At 36.4% G+C, this 23,444-nt stretch overlaps 1 protein-coding gene across 6 annotated transcripts in view; it reads right to left on the bottom strand.

The window, feature by feature from the left end:
• The window catches only part of LOC143254357 (high-affinity choline transporter 1-like), a 47,073-nt gene that overhangs the window by 7,268 nt on the left and 16,361 nt on the right, over positions 1 to 23,444 (bottom strand). For 3 of the 6 annotated variants that reach the window (XM_076509417.1, XM_076509414.1, XM_076509412.1), the window contains exons 2-7: positions 10,124 to 10,351; positions 6,386 to 6,493; positions 3,818 to 3,973; positions 2,597 to 2,745; positions 1,826 to 1,969; positions 259 to 388 (exon numbers count right to left, since the gene is read on the bottom strand). In XM_076509417.1, the coding sequence (XP_076365532.1) occupies positions 259 to 388; positions 1,826 to 1,969; positions 2,597 to 2,745; positions 3,818 to 3,973; positions 6,386 to 6,493; positions 10,124 to 10,298 (862 nt within the window). In that variant the 5' untranslated portion in view covers positions 10,299 to 10,351. Of the gene's footprint in view, positions 1 to 258; positions 389 to 1,825; positions 1,970 to 2,596; positions 2,746 to 3,817; positions 3,974 to 6,385; positions 6,494 to 10,123; positions 10,352 to 10,544; positions 10,710 to 11,517; positions 11,561 to 12,203; positions 12,388 to 23,444 lie in introns of those variants that run through there. The other 3 variants (XM_076509413.1, XM_076509416.1, XM_076509415.1) reach the window with 3 other exon arrangements.

Genomic DNA, 23,444 nt, shown 5'->3' with positions numbered 1-23,444 from the left:
ACTTTGGAAGGACTTTCAAACCTATGCTATCTTACTGATTGTCTTAAAAACTATGGCCAGTCTCAATATTGGGATAAAGTTTGAAAGAATTCTCGGCCATTTTTTTCATTTGTTGTCTTAGTTACAAAAGGCATATAACAATTGAAATAAAGACAGCAAATTTTAATGTTGACGAAAATTTACCTCATGCCTTAGTTTCGGTGTTTTAGATTGGTACATGAAGCAAGACTTGAAAGCACTACAATACTGAAACCTTACCTGTTGCTTTAGCGATGAAACCAATCAATACGGCTGGGATAGCCATCACGATGCATCCCACTGCAGCTACATAGGACATAATCTGAGCGTTGAGCACGTTCTTAGCGGACAAAACCCGTTGGAAGTACACCTGAGAAACATAGCTCAAATACATCGTTTAAAGAGTCTTTGAACTATAAAATAACTATGTTTGGTGAGAAACAAGTGTAACTTCTAAACCGAGTTTCTGAGAAGAGTCCAGAATTATATGTCGTTTTATTTGTTTAGTCCTATTAAAACATTTCGTGATTAAGTGTGACGAGTTATATGATTGTTTCAACTGATAAACTCTTATGGGGCCTTATCAGGATTTGTCTAATACAAAACAAAGACGACAAATTTCCTAGCCAGTGATTGGTTGAACTGTTTTTGTTGTTGTTTTTACTGTACAATAAGGTAACAATTGTTCTTCTAAAAATTTGTTTCTTATTACTTTTTATTACATACACGCGTATAGACCAGTGACCCAAGGGAAAAACAATCAAAGCCTTCTAGACTTGTGTAAAAGATGTAAGAGGGAAAGGCAATGGTCATCCCTGAATACACGAATTCTTATCGAGACCGAAACAGCAACAAAAATTTTTAAAGGTCACTAGTTACTTGATGCAGTTCATGGTGAAAAGAGGTTTTTATGCCACTGACATCAAAAACTGTATCTTAATCTAATATCATATGACCAAATACACACAAATTGTATTAAACCTTCACTGTAAAATCAAAACTTTAAAACATGAGTGATATAAGCGAGTCCAATAACTTATCATATATTTACAAAAGAATGTGACAAAAACTAAGTCGATACCATGGAATTTTGTAAGTAAGCTGTCCAGCACTGTTAACGTGAAAGTATAGCCAGTGGGGCCATAATGTATTGGTTCAACGCTACCACCTACAGGGTCATAACATATTAGTTCAGTGCTACCATTTGCTGCAGGGTGATGAAGTATTGGCTCAACTCGCTGTCGAACTCACCAGTGATATTGTCCTAAATATCACTAAGTTATATATGTTTAACAATATATAGCTATTTGAATCGATTCCTTATGACCATGTTGGCTACTGATCCACAGGACTATATCGTGTTGATCCAACGCGTTCAAAAGACATCATGTGATCGAAAACTATGTTATCTTTGGACTATTCGACAATGCGTTAAACCAATACACTACGGCTCTAGTGAATTCAGATAGCGTAAAGAATTAATAACAGAGATATCTGTTTACGAATTAAAAAGTAACTGAAAAAACCGTTGGCGTAAAATATTTCAAACCAGTTCCAGAAAGATAGGTATGATTTGTTATTACTCTTGCTAAGCGTGTTGGAAACGTCAATTTCCTTATTGATTTATAGACCTGACACTAATTCTGTTTCTTAACTTCTATATATTCCACTGCAACGTATTTAACGTGATTTTTCATGAGGGCAGTTACAATTACCTAACTGCTAAAGTATGCCCCAAAAGATTAATAGCAACCATATATTCACACATATACCACCATCAGATATGAGGACAGTCATAATTATCTACCTGCCAAGGTATGCCTCCAAAGATTAACAACAACCATATGTCCACATTAATACCAGCATCAGACAGTTTCACTGACCCTACAAAGTCAATCGAGCTTAGAGTCCCAACAGCTTCGTGTGAAAGAGTGAACGGGATACACAACCACTGTAAAGAAATAAAATATAACCATCAAACATACATTCCAATGAGATAATCTTGCAACATTTATGATGCAAAAAAAATGTTGAATCGACTTGCAAAAAAAAAACAAATGTTTTTGTGCAAAACATCTAACTCTCAAGAAAATGTCCTCTTTGTTGTACTGGTTTTAAACAGAAAAATACACTGAAAACTATCTATTGATACATTTCTATCCTACATGATGAACTTTGATGATATAAAAAATATAATTAACGCTCAATTTTTCTGAAATGTCATAACCCTACATTCAAAAAATTCCTTTACAATATGCGGTTAGGTTTTAAGCAAGAAACGCCCGCCTCATGAATGGGGCTTCACCACTTCAAATTCAATACTTACTATTACATAAATACCGTCACTTAGAATATGAACAACGCTGTATTCATCACAACTGGTTTATATCACAATTAATAAAGATTCATTGGCATTAAAGTCATTTTCAAACTTTGGTAATCTCGAAAAATAAATCTCCTTTAAGGACATGTATTTTTCTAAATTTTTCTGTCATGAGTCTATTATAAACAAATAGAAACCACCTGCCGTCCAAGCTATATATTTATGTAAACCAGTTAAAACAATTTCTTTACTCACCAAACCAATGAAAATGCAGAACAACTGGATGATGTCAGTGTAAGCAACAGAATACAAGCCACCGAAAAATGTGTATAAAACAGCAATGCAGCAAGATATAATGATGGATATACTGCTTTTTAGTTCGGTAATCACACTAATGGTGGCGCCTAAAAACAGAAAATACACCTAAATATACGCTCTTTAATCAGTTTCGTATGGAAAAACTTCAAAACGTAATTTTGTTAAATGTTTTCCTATAAGTTTCTGCAAACTCTTTCAAACCATGAATGGTAACAATTATCTCGTACTATCTGTGTAAAAACTACTGGTTTGAGTTGATAAAAATTTTATGTAGGGAGCGTATACTAAATAAAAAAAAAACATAAACAAACGCAAAATTAAAGAAGCCTTACTTATACAACAACTCAAAATAAATCAATACAAAGGAACACCTTTATACCTATATTAATAAATATATCCAACATCTAAGCACGCCATCTACATTCCTATACTCAGTTACATAAACCACCTTCAAACATATGGTCAGCTATCGGTCAGTTGCCTCTTTCTTTCTTTGTGAACCTGACGATGACCGAAGAAGGTCGAAACGTTGTTCGCTCCTCTACATAAAAAAAATTTTCTCAACCCAAACCAGTCGGTTTAACATATATATGTCTCTACAAGTGGGTTTTCTCGTCATCACTGATAACACTGCACAACAATATTTATGAAAAGTTTTGCTTCCTGAAAAGTTTTTGCTGATTGTGACAGGTGCCTGGTGGGTATGCACAAATATAGTTTTGATTTTGCTTCATCACGTAGAAACTCTGAGAAATAGACAGTTAACTATTTACCGGCAATAACATATTTAATTGCGTTTGTGTTTCTAATACGCTATTAAGGTCAACATAATTAAAAGTGTTTTGCTCATGATTTTCGTTTGTATTCAATGTCCGGTGCATCACGTTGCAGTGTCCAAAAGTAGTCAGCAAGCATTGACGGATTCCAGTTGCCCTGATATCGTTTTTTAATTGTAGCAATGTCCTGGTGAACATGACAAAACTGAAAATTTCGATGAAACGGTACGTGATGGGCAAATTTGAATCCAAATTTGTTCAAGAAGCAAAAACTTTGTTGTGTAGTGATATTATCTCATAAAATCGTTTACTATAAGGCGAAATGAAAAATGCAAATATTTATACACGTCTCTATACAATTGGTGCTATGAAATTCACGTACCAAGGGCTGCTAGAATAGCTGCTGACCAAAAAATCTCTCCACAAAGGGCGGGAAGAAACAGCAGTCCTCCCATTTTTGACCCGAAGTTTTCCTGTAAAGGATCCAGCATGGTCACATAGCCTTGTGATCGCATCTTTTTGGCAAATACAATACCACCTGAACACAAGTCGATAATTAACGCAAGTTAAAGAAAATTACAACTCAGAAATAATATTCTGTTTAAAGAATATCTAAACTGCTGTCAATTAATTTGTGTACATTACATTATACTTTGTATCTTTTAACACCGAACTTCATAATATTATTAAATACACCTCAGTTTTCGAATTCGCAGTATTCTATAAATAATTCATGTCCAGTGAATATGCTATTAAATAAAAATTATTATTATTCTTTATAAAAACACTAAATAAAATGACTGTATGATTGCAATAATGAAAATATTTTGAAGGTTATAATAGGGCACATTGTACCGAACTGTCTGTAATATATTGAATAACTGTCACTAGATGTCGCTGTTAATTTTGTTAGCTTTATTATGATGATACAGTTACGACAAAAAGTGTTCGTACTCTTGCGTCCCGAGTTTTTTGCTCATAACTTAAAAAGTATCACGATTAGGCTAATGTACGTAAAATATATTATAAATATTGTTCTAACATACATCTACGTAATTTTTTATGTAAATTACACGACAAATAAACTGTTTATAAACAAATAACCAAAAATAGGATGAGCAGAAAGAGTTCGTACATTTCAGAACGTGTGAAAAAACTGATAGTCCCGTACAAATTTTGTTTAGTTTGGCGAATAAACTACATTATACCATTCCAAAACTAGACACTGGGTTTATAATTATTGGAATTTAGCTCGCAAAAAATTTACTTCCGGCAATTTAGCGCCGTATCCGTCGTTATCTTCTTGGTCATCATGGCGAACAGGAAACAACTATCCAGTGATTTAAAAAAACAAATTATTGTAAAATACAAGTCTTGTATGTCTCTTTTCGGTATTGCTACACAACTTAATGTGCCGAAATGTACTGTTCAAAAGATAATTGCCAAGTTTAAGCTTACATGATCAACTGCTAACCTCCCTCGTTCCGGACGCGCCACCAAAATTCCAGAGAGAACCAAGAGGAAGGTTCTCAAAAAAGTTAGTAGAAACCATCGTTTAACACCTAATGACATACAGAAACTGGTAAGGGAAACTGAGGTTGAAGTAAGCACCTCTACAGCTACGAACATGTAACGCTCTTCTGGGTTCAAAGCATGCCGTCCTCGTAGAACTCCATATTTAAAGCTTGTATATTTAGAAGCACGATTGAGGTGTGCAAGAAAGCATGTAGATAAACCCTTTGCCTATTGGAAGAGTATTCTTTGGTCAGACGAGACTAAAATCGAGCTTTTTGGCCACAATGCTATTCGCAATATTTTCCGTAAGAAGGGGGAATGAAATCTTCCAAAGAACACCGTCCCTACAGTTAAACACGGAGGTTGCTTGATCATACTATGGAGCTCCTTCAGCTCTTCTGGTGTAGGCAGTCTTCACCGCGTCAACGGAATCATGAAAAAAAAAAAAAAAGTACGTTGATATATTAGGCACTTATATCAAGAATGATGTTCCAAACTTGCGGCTTGGCGTCGTTGAATCTTCCAACACGACAATGACCCTAAGCACACATCGAAATATGTGCAGAGGAATCATATAAGCGTTCTGAAGTGGCCATCGCAGTCACCCGATCTCAACCCAATTAAAAACGTTTGGCATGAGTTGAAGACCAGGGTTCATCAGCGTCATCCGAAAAACTTGCAAGAGTTGGAGGCCTTCTGTAAAGAAAATGGAAGATAATACCAGTCGAGTACTGTCAAACAATCATGGAGGGCTATGAGGAGAGATTGCGCCAAGTAATTCACCTGAAAGGCTACAGAACTGACGATTAAAGTAGACGCACGGACACTTTCTGCCCCTCTTATGTTTGGTTATTTGTTTATAAACAGTTTATTTGTCGTTTAATTTACATAAAAATTTATGTAGATGTGTGTTTGTATAATATTTATAATATGTTATACTTTCATTACCCTAATCATGATACTTTTTATGTTATGAGGAAACAACTAGTCACGAAGCAGGGGTACGAACACTTTCTGTCGTAACTGCATATAAACAATATTTTGCAAACTTACGGTGTATCATTGTCACAATATATCGCTAAATATACTACTTTTTTTTTCTTAAAAATCAAATATTTGGGAGATAATACGTTGAACAAAACTATCAAAACTTAAATACTTTCTGATAGTGAATGTAAACCTTGAAAGGTGAGAAAAAAAGTTTGGTGTTTAGTATTATATTAGTACTCTAAAACTAAAACTAGTACTTCAAACTTGATCTGACAGCGCCCTCTTCCAGCCCATATCTTTGTTTCTTACTATTCTCAAGTTTAATCACGTTAAGAACTGAATGTAAAATAAAAACACGTGATTGAATGTTACAATATTAAAATGAAGGATCAACTAGATGGTCACGAAGTTAGTAACGTGTGATTTCTCAGGACTTGACACTCACCTATAAGGAGGCTAAGAGCATAGCCAAAAGGAGCCTGGCACCACACCAAACCATTACTATATATGGCTTCCGCTGTTCCGTTAATATATCCACCTCCCACCCAAGTAGCTGATAAAAAAACAGCAAAGAAACAAGAGTATAAGGTAAAATTTGAAACTGTTTCCTTTATAGAAACATTTATCTTGCATAAAGCAAGTTCAGAGATTTTTCTAAAGCATATGAAGTTAACAAAATTTAGTGCAAAAGGAAATTCATACTCGATATTGTATTCTGTACACCAGTTTCCTATTCATCTTGACTTGAGAGGTTATTAACATCATGGTTAAATCAGTTATTGGTTTGTTTTTAATTTGCGCAAAACTACGCGAGAGCTATCTACATTAGTCGTCCCTAATTTAGTAGTATAAGACTAGAGGGAAGGCAGCTAGTCATCACCATCCACCGCCAACTGTTGGGCTACTCTTTTACCAACGAATAGTGGGATTGACCGTAACTTTATAATGCCCTCACGGTTAAAAGGGCGAGAATGTTTGGTGTCACGGGCATTCGAACCCGTGACCCTCGGATTGCAAGTCGAGTGCCTTAACCACCTGGCCATGCCGGGCCATAAATCAAATATAAATCATGCTTATGAAATGTATCAATGTATGATAGTCATTAACGCTATCAATTAAATGTGTTATTATTTCCCTATGAGCCCGGCATGGCCAAGCGCGTAAGACGTGCGACTCGTAATCCGAGGGTCGCGGGTTCGTGCCCGCGTCGCGCCAAACATGCTCGCCCTCCCAGCCGTGAGGGTGTTATAATGTGACGGTCAATCCCACTATTCGTTGGTAAAAGAGTAGCCCAACAGTTGGCGGTGGGTGGTGATGAGTAGCTGCCTTCTCTCTAGTCTTACACTGCTAAATTAGGGACGGCTAGCACAGATAGCCCTCGGGTAGCTTTGTGCGAAATTCAAAAACAACAACAATTATTTCCCTAAAAATGGGACCGAGTACCGCCTGGATGGAGTCACCTGTTTTAACCACAGTAGTGTGTTGTCTTTTAGTCAGTCAATAGGCATTAAAATGACGTCACATGTAGGACGCTTAACATCATTGCAACTCGCACAGTCGTGATGTCAGGAAAACGTGCGCATTCTATGAATCATGAGAAGAAGTATGCATTCTGTATACTACAATACAGCGTGATATGTGAACTTAAAGAGCAATAAATAAAAATATTTGTCATACTCAATGTTGGTTGAATCTACTCTTGAAAGAGAACACTCTCGGGGTACGCTGAAAAAGTTAATCTAGTACATGTTTGTTATTGTATCTATCAAAGAAGATAACATATGCAATTATTGAGTGCTATTAAGATTAAAATGTGTTAATTGTTGTAAACTATTAATGAGGTTAATATGCATCAGTCATTGGATGCTAATAAAGAGGTCAATGTGTTAGTTGCAAGAAACAATAAATACAGGTTAATAAATGCTCTAGTTAATGATCTAGAAAGATGTTAATATATGTTAATGGTTAGATCTATAAAACAGTTAAAATATGTCAATAAAGAGGTTAATATTGTTTGGAATTAAGCACAAAGCTACACAATGGGCTCTCTATGCATTGCTCATCACGAGCATCGAAACCCTGTTCCTAGAGTCGTACGTCCGTAGACATACTGCAGACCCACTGGGGAACAGAAAATGTTAATATATGATAGTTATTTAGATCTATGACGGTATTCATAATCGACAGTTATTGAACATTATCAATTCATTGATGGCTAATTTGGCAAATTATGTGCTTACAACTTTTGTATAAGTCACACTGCATACCAACATGGCTAAATTTTGGTAAAGCATTTTATAATAACTTATTACAATACTTTTTTCCACACAAACATTATAAGTTTATTACTTAAAAAACATAATAAAAACATACTGATCATAAATTTATTCATTTAATATCTCGGTAAGAGATGAAATAAATTACCGATCGATAACAAGCGAATATTATTAAAGAGGTTAATTTATATTAAATGTCTCAATAAGTACATAGAATTAATACGTATTATTTATCACATATTATACGTTAAATATTATCATATAATGATATTAAATATGTCAGCATAAAAGAACTAAACAATAAATCAGTGTTAGAAATCAATGTAAACAGTCGTAGGTTAAAGTACAGTGTAACAATATCACCGCCCGGTATGGCCAGGTGGTTAAGGCGTTCGATTCGTAATCCGAGGGTCGCGGGTTCGCGCCCACGTCGAGTTAAACATGCTCGCCATTTTAGCCGTAAGAGCATTATAAAGTCACGGTCAATCCCCAATTCGTTGGTAAAAGAGTAGCCCAAGAGTTGGTGGTGGGTGGTGATGACTAGCTGCCTTCCCTCTAGTCTTACACTGCTGAATTAGGGACGGCTAGCGCAGACAGCCCTAGAGAAGCTTTGCGCAAAATTAACAAAAAAACATCATGGGATAGCTAATTAATGCTATTTAAAATAACGATGTATTAATGTCACTAAACATTGCTGTTTAAGATATTAAAATACGAAAAACCACTTGAAGTTAGAGAAGGTATCAATATATGAAATCCATTCACTCTATTCAGGATATCAACACATGGAAACTAATGGCGGTATCGAAGATGCATGCATGTGGAAACGTCTTCCAATGCCACAGCAGCATAACCGCGGACTTACAACACTAGAAACTGGGTTTCGATACCCGTGGTGGGCAGAACACAGCCAGCTCATTGTATAGCTTTTTGCTGAATTACAAATAAGCAAAGCAAATGGAAACAGTTAGGCACTACAGAAGGTAAGCGATGTACGAAAACCTTTTACACGGTTGAAGATATTACATTATTAAAGATTTTGTTTATAAAAATCACTGAATAATATTGAAGGTTTTAATATATTATTGAAAGTTTTTATATTGGAATAATAACTGGAGCTTTCAAGGTGTCGATGTGTGAGAAACATTCATTGTTATGTAGGTGTCGATAAGTGGAAAACATTGAGTGTTACTGTAGGTGTTGATGCGGAAAACGTTGGAGCTGTTAAAGGTGTTGTTATATTATACTGTTGCGTTAAAGCAAAGCTACGTAATGGGTTATCTGCACTTTGTCCACCTCGGGGGAATCAATTGTTTGTTTTTTGAATTTCGCACAAAGCTACTCGAGGGCTATCTGTGCTAGCTGTCCCTAATTTAGGAGTGTAAGACTAGAGGGAAGGCAGCTAGTCATCACCACCTACCGCCAACTCTTGGGCTACTCTTTTACCAACGAATAGTAGGATTGTACGTCACATTATAACGCCCCCATGGCTGAAAGGGCGAGCATGTTTGGCGCGAAGGGGATGCGAACCCGCGACCCTCAGATTACGAGTCGCACGCCTTAACACGCTTGGCCATGCCGGGCCCTTCGGAGGATCAAACCCCGGATTTTGTTCTTTAAAGTCCATTAACGTCCTGCTGACTTATCTGAGTACTCGATAAATAAAAATCATCAAAATAATCTAAAATTACAGAATGTGAAAACCATTAGAAACTTCTCGAATGCTAATAAACTAGAACATTGGATTATGATTGTACTTATAAATTAATACATTTTATAGAACATTTGAAAATATGGTTGTAAGTTGTATACTTTACCAAATATATGAAGGACTTATTTATGTGTATATTTATTTACTTATTTTTGGATCTGTGTACCTAAAGGTATAGTTTTTATACAACACGTACCTGTCATTGTTAGAACTCCTACAACAAACCCAATATTTCTGCCTGCCAACATGATCTCTTCAGATTCTGATTGGCCAGAACAGGTCTTCTTCTTCCGACTCGCCCATATTCCCACAATGAGAATAATAACGTAAAAAATACCAATGGAAATCACACCAGGTATACTGACGGCCATCTTGACGCGCACTTCAAACAGTGATGTGGGTTTCGCTGTAACTTGTGTGCTACCTTAAAAAAAAACGGTTTCTTTATTTTAGAAGCATAAAATAAAACCAGTTTTTTTAGCATGAGTATTATATTGTGGGACTTTAATGAGGCAAATAATATTGCGAATTTTATGGAGATTTCTTAACAGAAGATGTAAAAATAAAAATGTCTTATTCTAAGTTACAATTATTTTCTAGATTGACGACTCTCGTACATAATTCTTATTATTGCTAAGATACAGCAGTATATCACTAGGTGGCCATAGAAGTCGACTGTCAATTAAATGTGTCAGCCATAGTTCATATTTCAAATAGTTCAAAATCTAACTATTCTGTCAGACAATTTACGGTTTTTCAAGACATGGTGAGCGTGAGAGCTCTTGACTATATCTGTCTTCGCTATTTAAACGATTACTTACAAGTTAGAGACAGCTACGCGCATATAGCTCACGTGTAGTTATGCGCAACATTCTGAAACTTACAGTTTTCTAGGTCAAAGGTTTTAATGGCCTGGTGGTTAGGGCGATCGACTTGTAATCGGTAGTTTGCGAGTTCGAATCCCCGTCACACCAAATATGTTCTCTCTTTTAGCCGTAAGGGGGTAATATTGTAACGATGCAGTTTAAAATGCAGCTAGATGTTGCGTTAAAGCAAAACTACGTAATGAGTTATCTGCGCTTTGTCCATCTCACCATCCACCGCCAACTCTTTTACCATTATTCATTGATAAAAGAGTTGGCGGTGGATGGTAAGATCCAGCTGCATTTCGATATTAATACCAAACCAGCTCGTCCTTTCAGCTGTAATAACGTTATAATGTCATAGTCAATCCCAGTATTCGTTGGTAAAAGAGTGGCTCATGATTTATTAATGGGTGGTGATAACTAGCTGCCTTCCCCCTCTTCGTACATTACTAAATTAGGGACGGCTACCGCAGATAGCCCTGGTGTAGCTTTGCGCGAAATTTAAAAACAAAAGAAATCATTTGTTCCCATAGTCACAGCTGCACCCCTTTCGTGGGAGACGTGCCCGCAGTTTGCACACCGTGGATGTAAGGTAGAAATAATCTGCAAAAGAAGTCAGTAAAATAAACATTATTTTAAATAAAAGAAATTAAATAATCTACGATATTCAGCAACTGTATGAACAAAGGTGATATTTTACTGTGTGGTACAGTAACACACCTACCAGGATCATCTACGATATTTAGCAACTGTGTGAACAAAGGTGATATTTTACTGTGTAGTACAGTAACGCACAAACCAGGATCATCTACGATATTTAGCAACTTTGTGAACAAAGGTGATATTTTACTGTGTGGTACAGTATCACACCTACCAGGATCATCTACGATATTTAGCAACTGTGTGAACAAAGGTGATATTTTACTGTGTAGTACAGTAACGCACCTACCAGGATCATCTAAGATATTTAGCAACTTTGTGAACAAAGGTGATATTTTACTGTGTAGTACAGTAACACACCTACCAGGATCATCTACGATATTTAGCAACTGTGTGAACAAAGGTGATATTTTACTGTGTAGTACAGTAACACACCTACCAGGATCATCTACGATATTTAGCAACTGTGTGAACAAAGGTTATATGTTACTGTGTAGTACAGTAACACACCTACCAGGATCATCTACGATATTTATCAACTGTGTGAACAAAGGTAATATTTTACTGTGTAGTTCAGTAACACACCTACCAGGATCATCTACGATATTTAGCAACTGTGTGAACAAAGGTGATATTTTTCAGTAGTATTTAAAAAGCGTAGTTTTCCACTGGATTATTACCGTCTTTGAATGCATTACAGAGAAGTATTATAAAATCTTATCACTAGAGAAAACTGACTGTAACACTTACCTCAGACGACCCCTTTTTAATACACCACTAATTATGGTCTTGAAGTTATTTTTGCGGTAAATAATATAATTATTTCAGCTTGTAACCCAAAAACTGTATGTATCCTGAACCAAAGTTTTAAATCAATTAGATGAAACAAGAACCACATAGAAACTAAATTTTAAAGTACACGCCCAGTCAAATTACGCTTTAATCTCTCTCATGTCAGTCACAATATTAACACACACAATATAACTTCCTGTCACGTGACAAGACCATTCCAAGAAATTTTCATCAACTGTCATCAAATTTTCATCAAGGGTAAACCTTACCAATCAGTGAAATTAATATATAGCCTCACTCTTGGAGAGACGTGTGGAATTCCTTTCTTATTTTTCTTACTTCCATTGAATATACAAACGAAAACTAGAGGAAATTGTAATGGGAGTGTAGATAGAAAAAAAATCAATTTCTTTGTTGTTGTTTTTTGCCATTTCACATTCAGGTCAACCAAATAATATTCTGAAAGAGTATGGTGGCATAATATTCATATTTAACTCCACTTCTTCACATACAAAGACAAAGTGTTTTGGTAAGCCCATATGAGGTCATTATCTGAAAAGGTTTGTTCAGTTTGTTGTGAATTTCGCACAAAACTACACGAGGGCTAGCTGCGCTAGCCGTCCCTAATTTAGCGGTGTAAGACATGGGGGGGAAGGCAGCGAGCTAGTCATCACCACCCGCTGCCGAGTCTTGGGCTACTCTTTTACCAACTAATAGTGGGGTTGACTGTCACATTATAACGCCCCCACGGCTAAAAGGGCGAGCATGTTTGGTGTGACGGGGATTCGAACCCACGACCCTCGGATTACGCGTCGAGTGCCTTAACCATCTGCCCATGACGGACCTTTTCTGGAAGTGAGATTCATGAGATATCTGTATGTAAGTTTGTTTGTTTGTTTTGAAATTTCGCACAAAGCTACTCGAGGGCTATCTGTGCTAGCCGTCCCTATTTTAGCAGTGTAAGACTAGAGGGAAGGCAGCTAGTCATCACCACCCACCGCCAACTCTTGGGCTACTCTTTTACCAACGAAAAGTGGGATTGACCGTCACATTATAACGCCCCCACGGCTGGGAGGGCGAGCATGTTTGGCGCGATTCGGGCGCGAACCCGCGACCCTCAGGTTACGAAGCGCACGCCTTAACGCGCTAGGCCATGCCAGGCCATTTTATACACATTTACCCTCAGCTCTCATAATCGTCCCTGTATGTATAACGCCAAGTACATTTACGATATATCCATATAGATCCGAGCCCTGCATGTTCCGGTGGTAAAGTCACTGGACTCCTAATTCGAGAGTCGCTGTTTCGGATATCCGTCACACCAAACATGCTCACCCTTTCAGCCGTGAGGGAGTTATAATGTGACGGTCAATCCCACTTTTTGATGGTAAAAGAGTAGCCAGAGAGTTGGTGGCGGGTGGTGATGACTAGCTGCCTTCCCTCTAGTCTTACACTGCTAAATTAAGGACGATTAGTGTAAATAGCCTTCATGTAGCTTTGCGCGATATTCAAAACAAACCAAGCCGTATAGATCCCTAATTATTAATTATCTAAATATTAAACATAATTGTTTAAAATGTTTAAGTACGAATTGTTTATGGAGACACACTGGTTCTTAGTTAACTATGCAGAATTTTCATACTAATTAAAACAAAGGTTAAACTGTTAGAGAGAGTAATAAAATTATAAATAGTGCGTGAACTGAAAAATGATTCGGCTGAATCATGCAGCATTCAGGGTTAGTATCTGTTTAAAGTAAACCAACCGTAATTCATACATTATTAGCTTTTGTAAATTGTTAACTCGTTTCTGTAAAAAATACAGTATAAATAATTCATACCCTTCTTCAATAGACACATATAGTATACTGACATAAAAATAATACGTTCTTAAATCGTACAATTTATACACAATAGATCTTGCGCCATGCAACTCAACGGGTCGCGTGATTACCACAACCGACCTAGTGTCTCTGTTGAATGGCACATATCGGAACTACAATTGGACATAGTATTGCATTAAGTAAGTAGTGGGCCCGGAATGGCTAGATGATTAAGGCGCTCGGCTTGTAATCTGAAGGTCGCGGGTTCGAATGCCCGTCACACGAAATATGCTTGCCCTTCTAGCCGTGAAGGGTGTTATAAATTGACAGTAAATCATACTATTTGTTGGTAAAAGAGTAGCCCAAGAGTTGGCGGTGGGTAGTGATAACTAGCTGCCTTTCCTCTAGTCTTACACTGCTAAATTGGGGACGATTAGCGCAGGTAGCTATTGTGTAGCTTTGCGCGAAATTAAAAAACAAATAAACAAGTCGGTAGTGTGATAACACCGAAAACAGATGGTGTATGTCAAATGTTACCAAACTTTTTTCACAGGGGGCCAGATTACCTGGGGAATGAGAATCGCGGGCCACATGATCATTATGTTCAATACTCATAAGGTAGAACGAAAGCTCTCTGTAAAAGACTTAACACTAAGTTTAGGATGCTACATTAGCCATGTGGGAGTAGCATACAATACACACATATAATAAAAAACAAACAGAAATGCAACCAACATTTTTTATTTACCAAAAGGTTATCAAAGAAGGTGACATTAGCAAAAGTAATTGTCACATCGCACATAGTGAGTACATATCTGAATTTCACTAAGCCGCAAAGAATTTAGTGAGATTTATGAAATTGGCGTTTGGCTTTCAAAATATCTTCAATGTTCGGTTTTGAATTGCTGCATCCAATCATTAGAATTGCTTTCAAATGTTTATCAGTCAACCTTGATCGATGTACCGACTTCACATACTTCATTTTTTGAAAATGCTTGTTTATAGACATAAGTTGTTCCGAACACTGATGCCATACCAGATGTGAACTGCTTCAGCTTTGGAAAATCATCTTCAGGTATGCAGCTGTAAAATGCAAAAAGTTGCGCCTCTCTGTGTTTTGCTTTCAACAAGTCATTTCCTTGCAAATCGATGACCTCCAGCTGAAGTTCCACTGGCATGTCATCAATGACACAATCAAAAAGATTCTGAAAAAGGAGAATGTCACTTTGGATTCTGTCGAGATCCGAAAATCTCTCTAAAAATGCTTATTTAAATCACCAATAATCATTTTTTGAAACTCCAGGTTGACATCTTCTGTGATTCCAGCATGAAACTCATTGAAACACTGAAAATGAGAGAGGTTTCCTCCTTCCAAATGTGCTTCAAACAATGACAGCTTTCTCCAAAATCCTTTAATGATTCTATACAGATCACAGACAAAGTTATTCTCCCCCCTGAAGTTTCAAGTTCAATTCATTCATGTGGGATGCGATGTTAACCAAAAATGACAACTTTGACAACCAGGTTGGATCCGACAGAAGTGGATCGGCTCTCTATTTCTCGATAAGAAATATATCTATTTCTCTTCTCAGCTTATAAAAACTAGACAAGACTTTACTTCAGTTGAGCCACCTCACCACCGTGTGATAAGGCATGTCACAAAAATCTGAATCAATTTCTTCAAGAAACGCCTTGAACTGGCGATGATACTGCAGAAATGACTAGTTTCAGTACGCAAGAAATATCCAAGTATTTTCCATAAAGTGCTTGCTGATGTATGATGCAGTGTATGAACAGAGCGCTTGGGAGTTAAAGATCTACCAACTGTTTCCTGATCAGCCCCACCTTCTTTATTCCAGCCATGTTTTTTTCCTCAATCAACTGTTACACCTCTAAGCTGATTCCACTGAAGGTTATAGTCTTGCAAAGTTTTATGCACCTCCATGAAAATGTCTTCTCCAGTTGTTCTTCCGTGCATGCTGCAAACTGATGCCAACTCTTCCGTGATCTGATAGTCCAAATTAACTCCACGAATGAACACGAGAAGTTGTGACGTACTCGAGAGATCAGTAGACTCGTCCAGTGCTAGAAAATACCATAGGAAGTTTCTTGCTTTTTGGCGTATCTGTAATGCGATGTTCTCCCCAAGTTCTTCTGCTCTCCGTGGAACTGAAGTTGCTGAAAGGCTGATACTTTCAAAGAAATTGGTTTTTTCAGGACACAGCTCATTTGCTGCTTCCATCATAAACTCTTTGACGAAGTTGCCGTCAGTAAAAGGTTTTCCTCGCTCTGCCATCCTATGCACTATTTTGTAACTTGTACAAGTAACAGATTCATTTTCAGCAAACTTTCTCGTGAAGAGATTATTTTGAGATTCAAAAATACGTTTCATGGATTCAAATTTCTCAGAACGGAACTTTCCTGAAAATTTCAAATATGTTGATAGATGTTTTGTTTCATAAGATTGTACTCTTTCAAAACGGCAACACTTTCGGTGGATATCACACAAGTAGCTTTCTTGTTTCCACAAAGAAGTGCTTTTCTCCCCATTCTTCACGACACTCAGAGTCCACTTTTCTTCTTTTAAAAGTAGCCATAACGATGGGTGAAAAAAACAGGATCCGAAAATGAAAAACACAGAACGCTGTGAGAAAAGTATTGTACTGGTCCAAGAACGCACAAACAAAATACATTGAAACGTATGTACGTTTGCCACGACACTTACCTAAGAAAGAGTTACGAAAAGCGCATAACCCGACTAATAAGAGAAATGAGCTTGCTGAAGCGGTAACCCTATGCCGCTGAATTTACAAGATGAGTTGAGAGGACGAGGGTTAAGTCTGTACATGTTTTCGAAATCCTAATGCTTTCATAGGTACGTGCCTTAGTATGAATAAACGGGTACCAAGGACGAAAGAAGAATTTTCCTATTGGTTAAAAATGCGCGTGCCAGCCTTGTTTCTTTTTATCATAACGTCTTGTGTTTGCCAGCTTAAAGCGACCATCGGTGTGATTTATTTTGTTATGACAGTCGGACATTTGATGAAATGTCACTTTTTATTTCCAAGCGGCTAGCTGCTGGCGGGCCGGACAAAATGACCTCGAGGGCCGTATCCGGCCCGCGAGCTGTAGTTTGGTGACCCCTGGTGTATATGAATAATACGTAACATCATTTTCTGGCGCAGAATATTCATACAGACATATCGTAAACATGTGTACAGATAAAGGATTTGAATTTTCAAGACAATGTTATCCCTTGTATTTAATCACACTGTAAAACAAAGGAATATAGATCAAATCGGGGCACCAGAACCAATAAGAAAGAGACTTATGACAAGTCGTACTCCAGCCATGGTAATCAAAATGCGGTGTCTTATAACAAGGTAAGAAAGAACCTACGAACAATACGACCAATGGTAAAATCCGCTTATATACTTCGGGCAATAGCACTTAACACATTAATGAAGAATGTATCTCAGAACGGCTGGTATAGGTATTAACACTTACTGAAAAGGAGAGAATGACGTTTCGACCTTCCTGGGTCATCTCAGCCGTTCTGAGATACATTTTTATTTCGAGCGTGTTTCTCGTCATCAAGAATAACGAAGAATATCCGTCTGGAAAAGTGAAACTACTAACATGTACACAAGTTTCTTTATGACATATCTGTCGTATCAGATGTGCTTCTGGAGAATGAAACGGGTGTACATGATATTCCATACTGCAGTATGAAAATATTGGACACACGTCTACGGATTTGGGCTGGAAAACTATCGTCGTCATAAATTATATTGATTATGAAAACCTTGCAGGAATTAATGGAGTGGCTGGGCGTGGTAGATTTTTTTACAATGGAAACTACGCAACAGGACTGTTGTCAAGATGCATGGTCGTCAGATGGAGAATGACTGGTGTGACAACATGAGATGGAATGACGTTCTGAGGTCTCGAAATCTTATTGAAGCTTTGTGTATGGTATTGCTTAGCCTTATAATCGTAACAGTTGGTGTCTTCAGATATCAGTAGTTTAAAGAAATGAAACGTAATAATTTTTGGTAGTCAAACTTATCTATGTATAACGTCTGTGTGGTGATATAAAGAGGCTAATGGTGAAATTCACGGCTATACAATGAAAATTGTAATTAGCTCAAGTCCCACTGAGTATTCTTGGACATACTTTCACTGCCTCATTGGTTCATGACTTAATTAGTTTCGGTCTCTATATTCTGCGTCGTCTACTCCTCTTTCAAGCACTAATAAAGTAAATTATAAATAAATTTGATAACTCCACTGATCTTCGTTCTGTTAAAGTAAATCGTCGCCATAACATCTATACAAACGTTGGCAAAATGTTCACTTTTTTTTTTAACCTTTGCTCGAGGATTTCTGTCTTCCAAGAAAGATCCCCATCTCTGATTGCCCAGCGTTAAATCTGAGGGCTTAACATCAGGTTTCGATACTTCCGGAAAAAATATTTTTGCTTAACAGGAAACCTAGAAAATGCATGTTTGTCGACAAGTTCGCTGGTCATAAGAATTCCATCAAACATATTCTATTGGTTTACCACGTAGTTCAACCATTCCAGTTTCTTATGTATAGTTATAACACTATGAAACAAAATGTTTACTTTTCCTTGTTCCTGGTCAGAAAGTGTTATTTCCCAATTGCTTGTGCCTAAAGTAAATGAAAAAAGACCTATTTCTTTCTCTTCAAACTTTGCTTTTGCAACCTGGATAATGAAATTTTCAAATTTAGCCATTTTCCAGAACATTCCAGATAGATTCAGTGCTGAATAGCTGATAGAAAATTTTATCGAACTTACAACAATTTTCAAGAACTTTCTAGAAAGTTGCAGAACTTACGAGAATTTTCTAGAACTTTCCATGGTAATATACTTACAGGAGCTCACCACTCACCACTTCAGTTTAATTTTAGCTGCTTAAGTGAACACATAGACCTATCTGATTTTATCAGAGATGGCATCGAAAAGATGCAAGCATTGTCCAGACGCATTCCGCTATGCATGTGGCCAACTTATCAGGACAAGAGCGAAAACGTACTCTGTATCCGCATCTGCTAAAATGTGTGAAGTCTACAAGGCATATTTCAGTAGGACAAACCTTTGGCACCTCATTTTACCTGCGAACACTGCAAAAAAAAAAAACTCTAGAAGGTAAGACGGACAATTTTGCTTGCTTGAATAGTAAGATTTTATATTACACAAATTTTAGACATTTTAAAATTTAAATATCTTTCGGTGCACCTCAAAGAGGAATACAACAGCATCAAGACCTTGTTAAAAGCCTTGAAGTATGATGAGTATGGCTGGGAGGTTATCGGAGACTTTAAAATGGTGGCATTCCTGATGGGTCTCCAAGGAGGCTTTACCAGTTTCCCTATTATCTTTGCCTTTGAGAGAGCAGGGACACCGCAGCGCACTACAACAGGAAGCACTGGCCACAACAGACCGAGTTCTCTGTGGGGACACATAATTTCAAGTGTGGGCCACTGGTGGACCTCCAGAAGATGTTGTTTCTACCATTGGGCATAAAATTGTGTCTTATGAAACAATTTTTCACAGCTCTTGATAAGGAGTCTGCATCCTTCAAGTACCTTCGAGACTTCTTTCCTTCGTTGTCTGAGGCAAAGGTCAAAACTAGTGTCTTTGTTGGACCACAAATAAAGAAGAATGCACAGAATTCCCCAAGAATCTCAGTAGAAAAGGAAAAAAAGCTTGGGGCAGCTTTGTCGCAGTAGTTCAGGGCTTTTTGGAAAATCACAAGGCCGAAAATTATTTGGAACTGGTTCAGACTCTGGTGAAGAACTACGGCAAAATGGGATGCAGGACGTCCCTAAAACTCCATATCTTTGACACTCATCTTGAAAAGTTTAAGGGGAACATGGAAGCATACTCAGAGGAGCAAGGCGAGCACTTCTACCAAGATATACTGGACTTTGAACGACGCTACCAAGGAGCGTATAAAGAAAACATGATGGGAGACTATATTTAGGGACTGGTACGTGAAAGTAATTTGTAATACAGTCGCAAATCTCGAAATACTACTCACTTCTAAACATTTTTGTTCATTTTTGTATAACTTTAGCATAAATACACGTAAATCTTAATTTACATGTTGATTTATTCAGACCTTATGTTAATAAAAATGCCCAAATTTGCTCATTTTTACATAGAAAATAGGTTAATTTCTAAATTTCATTATCCAGGTCACAAAAGCAAAGTTTGAAGGGAATAATGGTTATTTTTTGTACTTTTACAACATAAGCAATTAAGAAATAACACATATTATCCAGGAACTAAATTTGTGTTACATAGTGTTATCAGAGAAATATAATCATCCAGAAAATTCTGATAATAAACACACCGTGTATTTTTAGCTTTAAAGTAACATATATATTCGTTAATTTATTAGCAATAAATTTTATTTTAGAAGTATAGATCTTACATGTTCTTATTTTATAAGTATTTATAGTTATTGTTTGAATAGTAATTATTACTTTGATACTTTAGTACTGTCGCTTGTGCCACTTAAAATCTTAGTCTGAAAACATCAGTTATATGTGTCTTTCAGAGGCACGACAAGTGTTTAATTAACATTATGTCGTTCATGATTAATGAGGTATACATATTTACATTATGTTAAGTAATTTTATACTACTGCATTTTAAAACACTTGGTGTTAAGAACTTACCAAAATAATTTGATAAAAGCAATCAGTTTCCTGATGCAGCGGACGATAAGAGTATTGTATCGTGAAGCCGTGACACGATTGTATCGATATATTGTCCAATACGATTCGTGTATTTTTACGAAATTTGGCAAGTTTTCATAAAATATTACAAGTCTTTTGTACACCAACAAATAAAAATTTCTAATAAAGTGTTTTTGCTAAAAGTTAGTATTTTAATATATGGAGTCAAAGCAGTCACTGCTCCCAATGTAAAGCGATTTTATTGTTAAATGTTCAAAATGTTTTTCTCACTTAAAAATTAGCAAATTTCTTTTATGTAATGCCTGAAACCTCTGAAATAAAGTTTCAACTTTGTTTTTTAATATTAATATTTTATCTTCTATGTTCACAACTCTAATTTTATGTCAACTCTAAGTTTGACAAGCTTCGTAACCACCATGAAAAATTCAAAATAAATGATAATTATCCTTATTTTTAACTTCTAGAATTACTTCAAATTGTAGCAGGAAACTACGTTTGCTTATACTAAATAACTTAAAGCTATTAACCTTATACACCTGTTTCCAATTACATTTTATTGTAAAGACTGTCAAACTTTGTAACAAACCGTTGATGAAACTTCTATATCTAGATACGTATAATATTGTATCAGCCCTAGCTTCCTTGCAAAATGCGTAGGAAATATCAGGAGATTATGCACACAGCATCATGTTGTCTTGGCAACTGATTCAACGTGCTACATTCCATGAGTTTACAAGCAAATAAACAATCTATGCTTATTTCGTATGAAGCAACTTTTTCGCGTGTGAAATCTAGGGCATGTGATGCGTGCATTGCATACATAGGTGTCGCCACTGGTTAGAAGGAGATGATGTTATCAATGCTTCCTTTTTTTCTCCTACCACATACTTTTCATAAGATGTAATTAGCATTGGGAAAAACTTACATCACAAGTACTTAGTGTTCTTACAATAAAACAGATGGTAATGGAAGAAAAAATGGAGTCTTCTGAATAATTATTTTTAATTTGTTTACTCCTCGTACTTAAGAGTATCTAATAGTAAACGTAATGTAAAGGTCTCCTGGTGATTCACGAAGAAGTTCATCTATTTGCAACTCTAAAATTTGGAGTTCAATTTCTTGCGGTTGAGAAACTGCAGATAGCCTCTTGTGAACCTTTGTACCAAGAAAACAACAAACAACACAATATAAAGAAATATACTGTCTGTATATGTTTTTTACGATTAAGTATATAACAGTTATAGAAACACACTCGAAACTTAAAAGTCTGTAAAATAGAAGCAAATGTATAAACGTAAAATTATTCTACGAAAGATATATTCAACTATAAATTCACATACTTTATAGAAGTTATATATAACAGCATACAGTTAAATATCCTTATTTTTACGAACTCTAGACACGTAATGTCTTCTTTGTGGTGATATGATAATATTTAATATAATTTCAGAACATTTTATAACCAATTGACTGAACACTAAACCACGTGTCAGTTTCCACTCGATTCGCTAAGTGCCACAGATTGCTGAAATATAATAAATACTCAGACTTTATCAATTGTACTTTTTACAATGATGTCACGGATCTGTCTATTCTAGTGTAGCAGTGAAGATAGCTTAATTGGCCCATAAAAACTAAATACAAATTCAACCAAGTTCACTTGAAGAGAAGACTGGTTTTAAATAAAAGAAAATGAAGGAACTGCAGATCCGACAGAACTGAATTAAGATTTTTTAAATTTAAATATTCATTAATAGAAAATTAACGATTCAGAATTTACACAAAAAGTCGAGCCCGGTATGGTCAAGCGTGTTAAGGGGTTCGATTCGTAATCCGAGGGTCGTGGGTTCGAATCTCGGTCGCATCAAACATGTTCGCGCTTTCAACCGTGGGGATGTTATAATGAGATGGTCAATCCCACTATTCGTTGGTAAAAGAGTAGCCCAAGAGTTGGCGGTGGGTGGTGATGACTAGCTGTCTTTCTTCTAGTCTTACACTGCTAAATTAGGTACGGCTAGCGCAGATAGCCCTCGAGTAGCTTTGCGCGGAAATCAAAAACAAAAAAAAAATTCAAAAAACGGCACTGCAAGTCCCGGCCTACGTTGAACAATTATAAATTTAAATCCAACATCTCTTGAATTATCTCTACATGCCATTCATGTAAAGTAAAATATTTATAGTTAAATTTAGTTTCCGAGGATCAAATCTACATGTTTTGATCTATTAAACTTAGTTGTACTTGTCTTAAAAATGTGCTTTTCGAGTATTAAAGGCCAGATATTTGACTGGTTTAAACAGTTAACTGGTGTTTTAGTGGTCAGCTAATGAAAATTACTTCAAACTAGAAACTTTCTTTTGAATTTGATAAAGTCGTATACAATTGTTGTTATTGAGCGTTTTTATTCTTATTAGATGGAGATGTTGAAATATGCCCTACAAAAGTATGTTTTACATATTTTACTTTCTTTTTGCGAAAAAGTAATTCTTACAAATTAGTAGTTACATTGGGTAAAAAGATAATATGTAATAAAGATATCGCAGTTGTTCCTAATAAATTGATACATCAAAACAAACACCGAAATACGGTTATAAAACATTATTACAGCCTTAGTTCTTACAGCAGCGTTTCCAAAACTTTTGTCACCC

The sequence above is a fragment of the Tachypleus tridentatus genome, chromosome 6, assembly GCF_004210375.1.
Source record: "Tachypleus tridentatus isolate NWPU-2018 chromosome 6, ASM421037v1, whole genome shotgun sequence".
Lineage (NCBI taxonomy): Eukaryota > Metazoa > Arthropoda > Merostomata > Xiphosura > Limulidae > Tachypleus > Tachypleus tridentatus.
The sequence above is the reverse complement of the archived record's forward strand: the minus strand, read 5'-3'. Positions and strand labels throughout refer to the sequence as shown.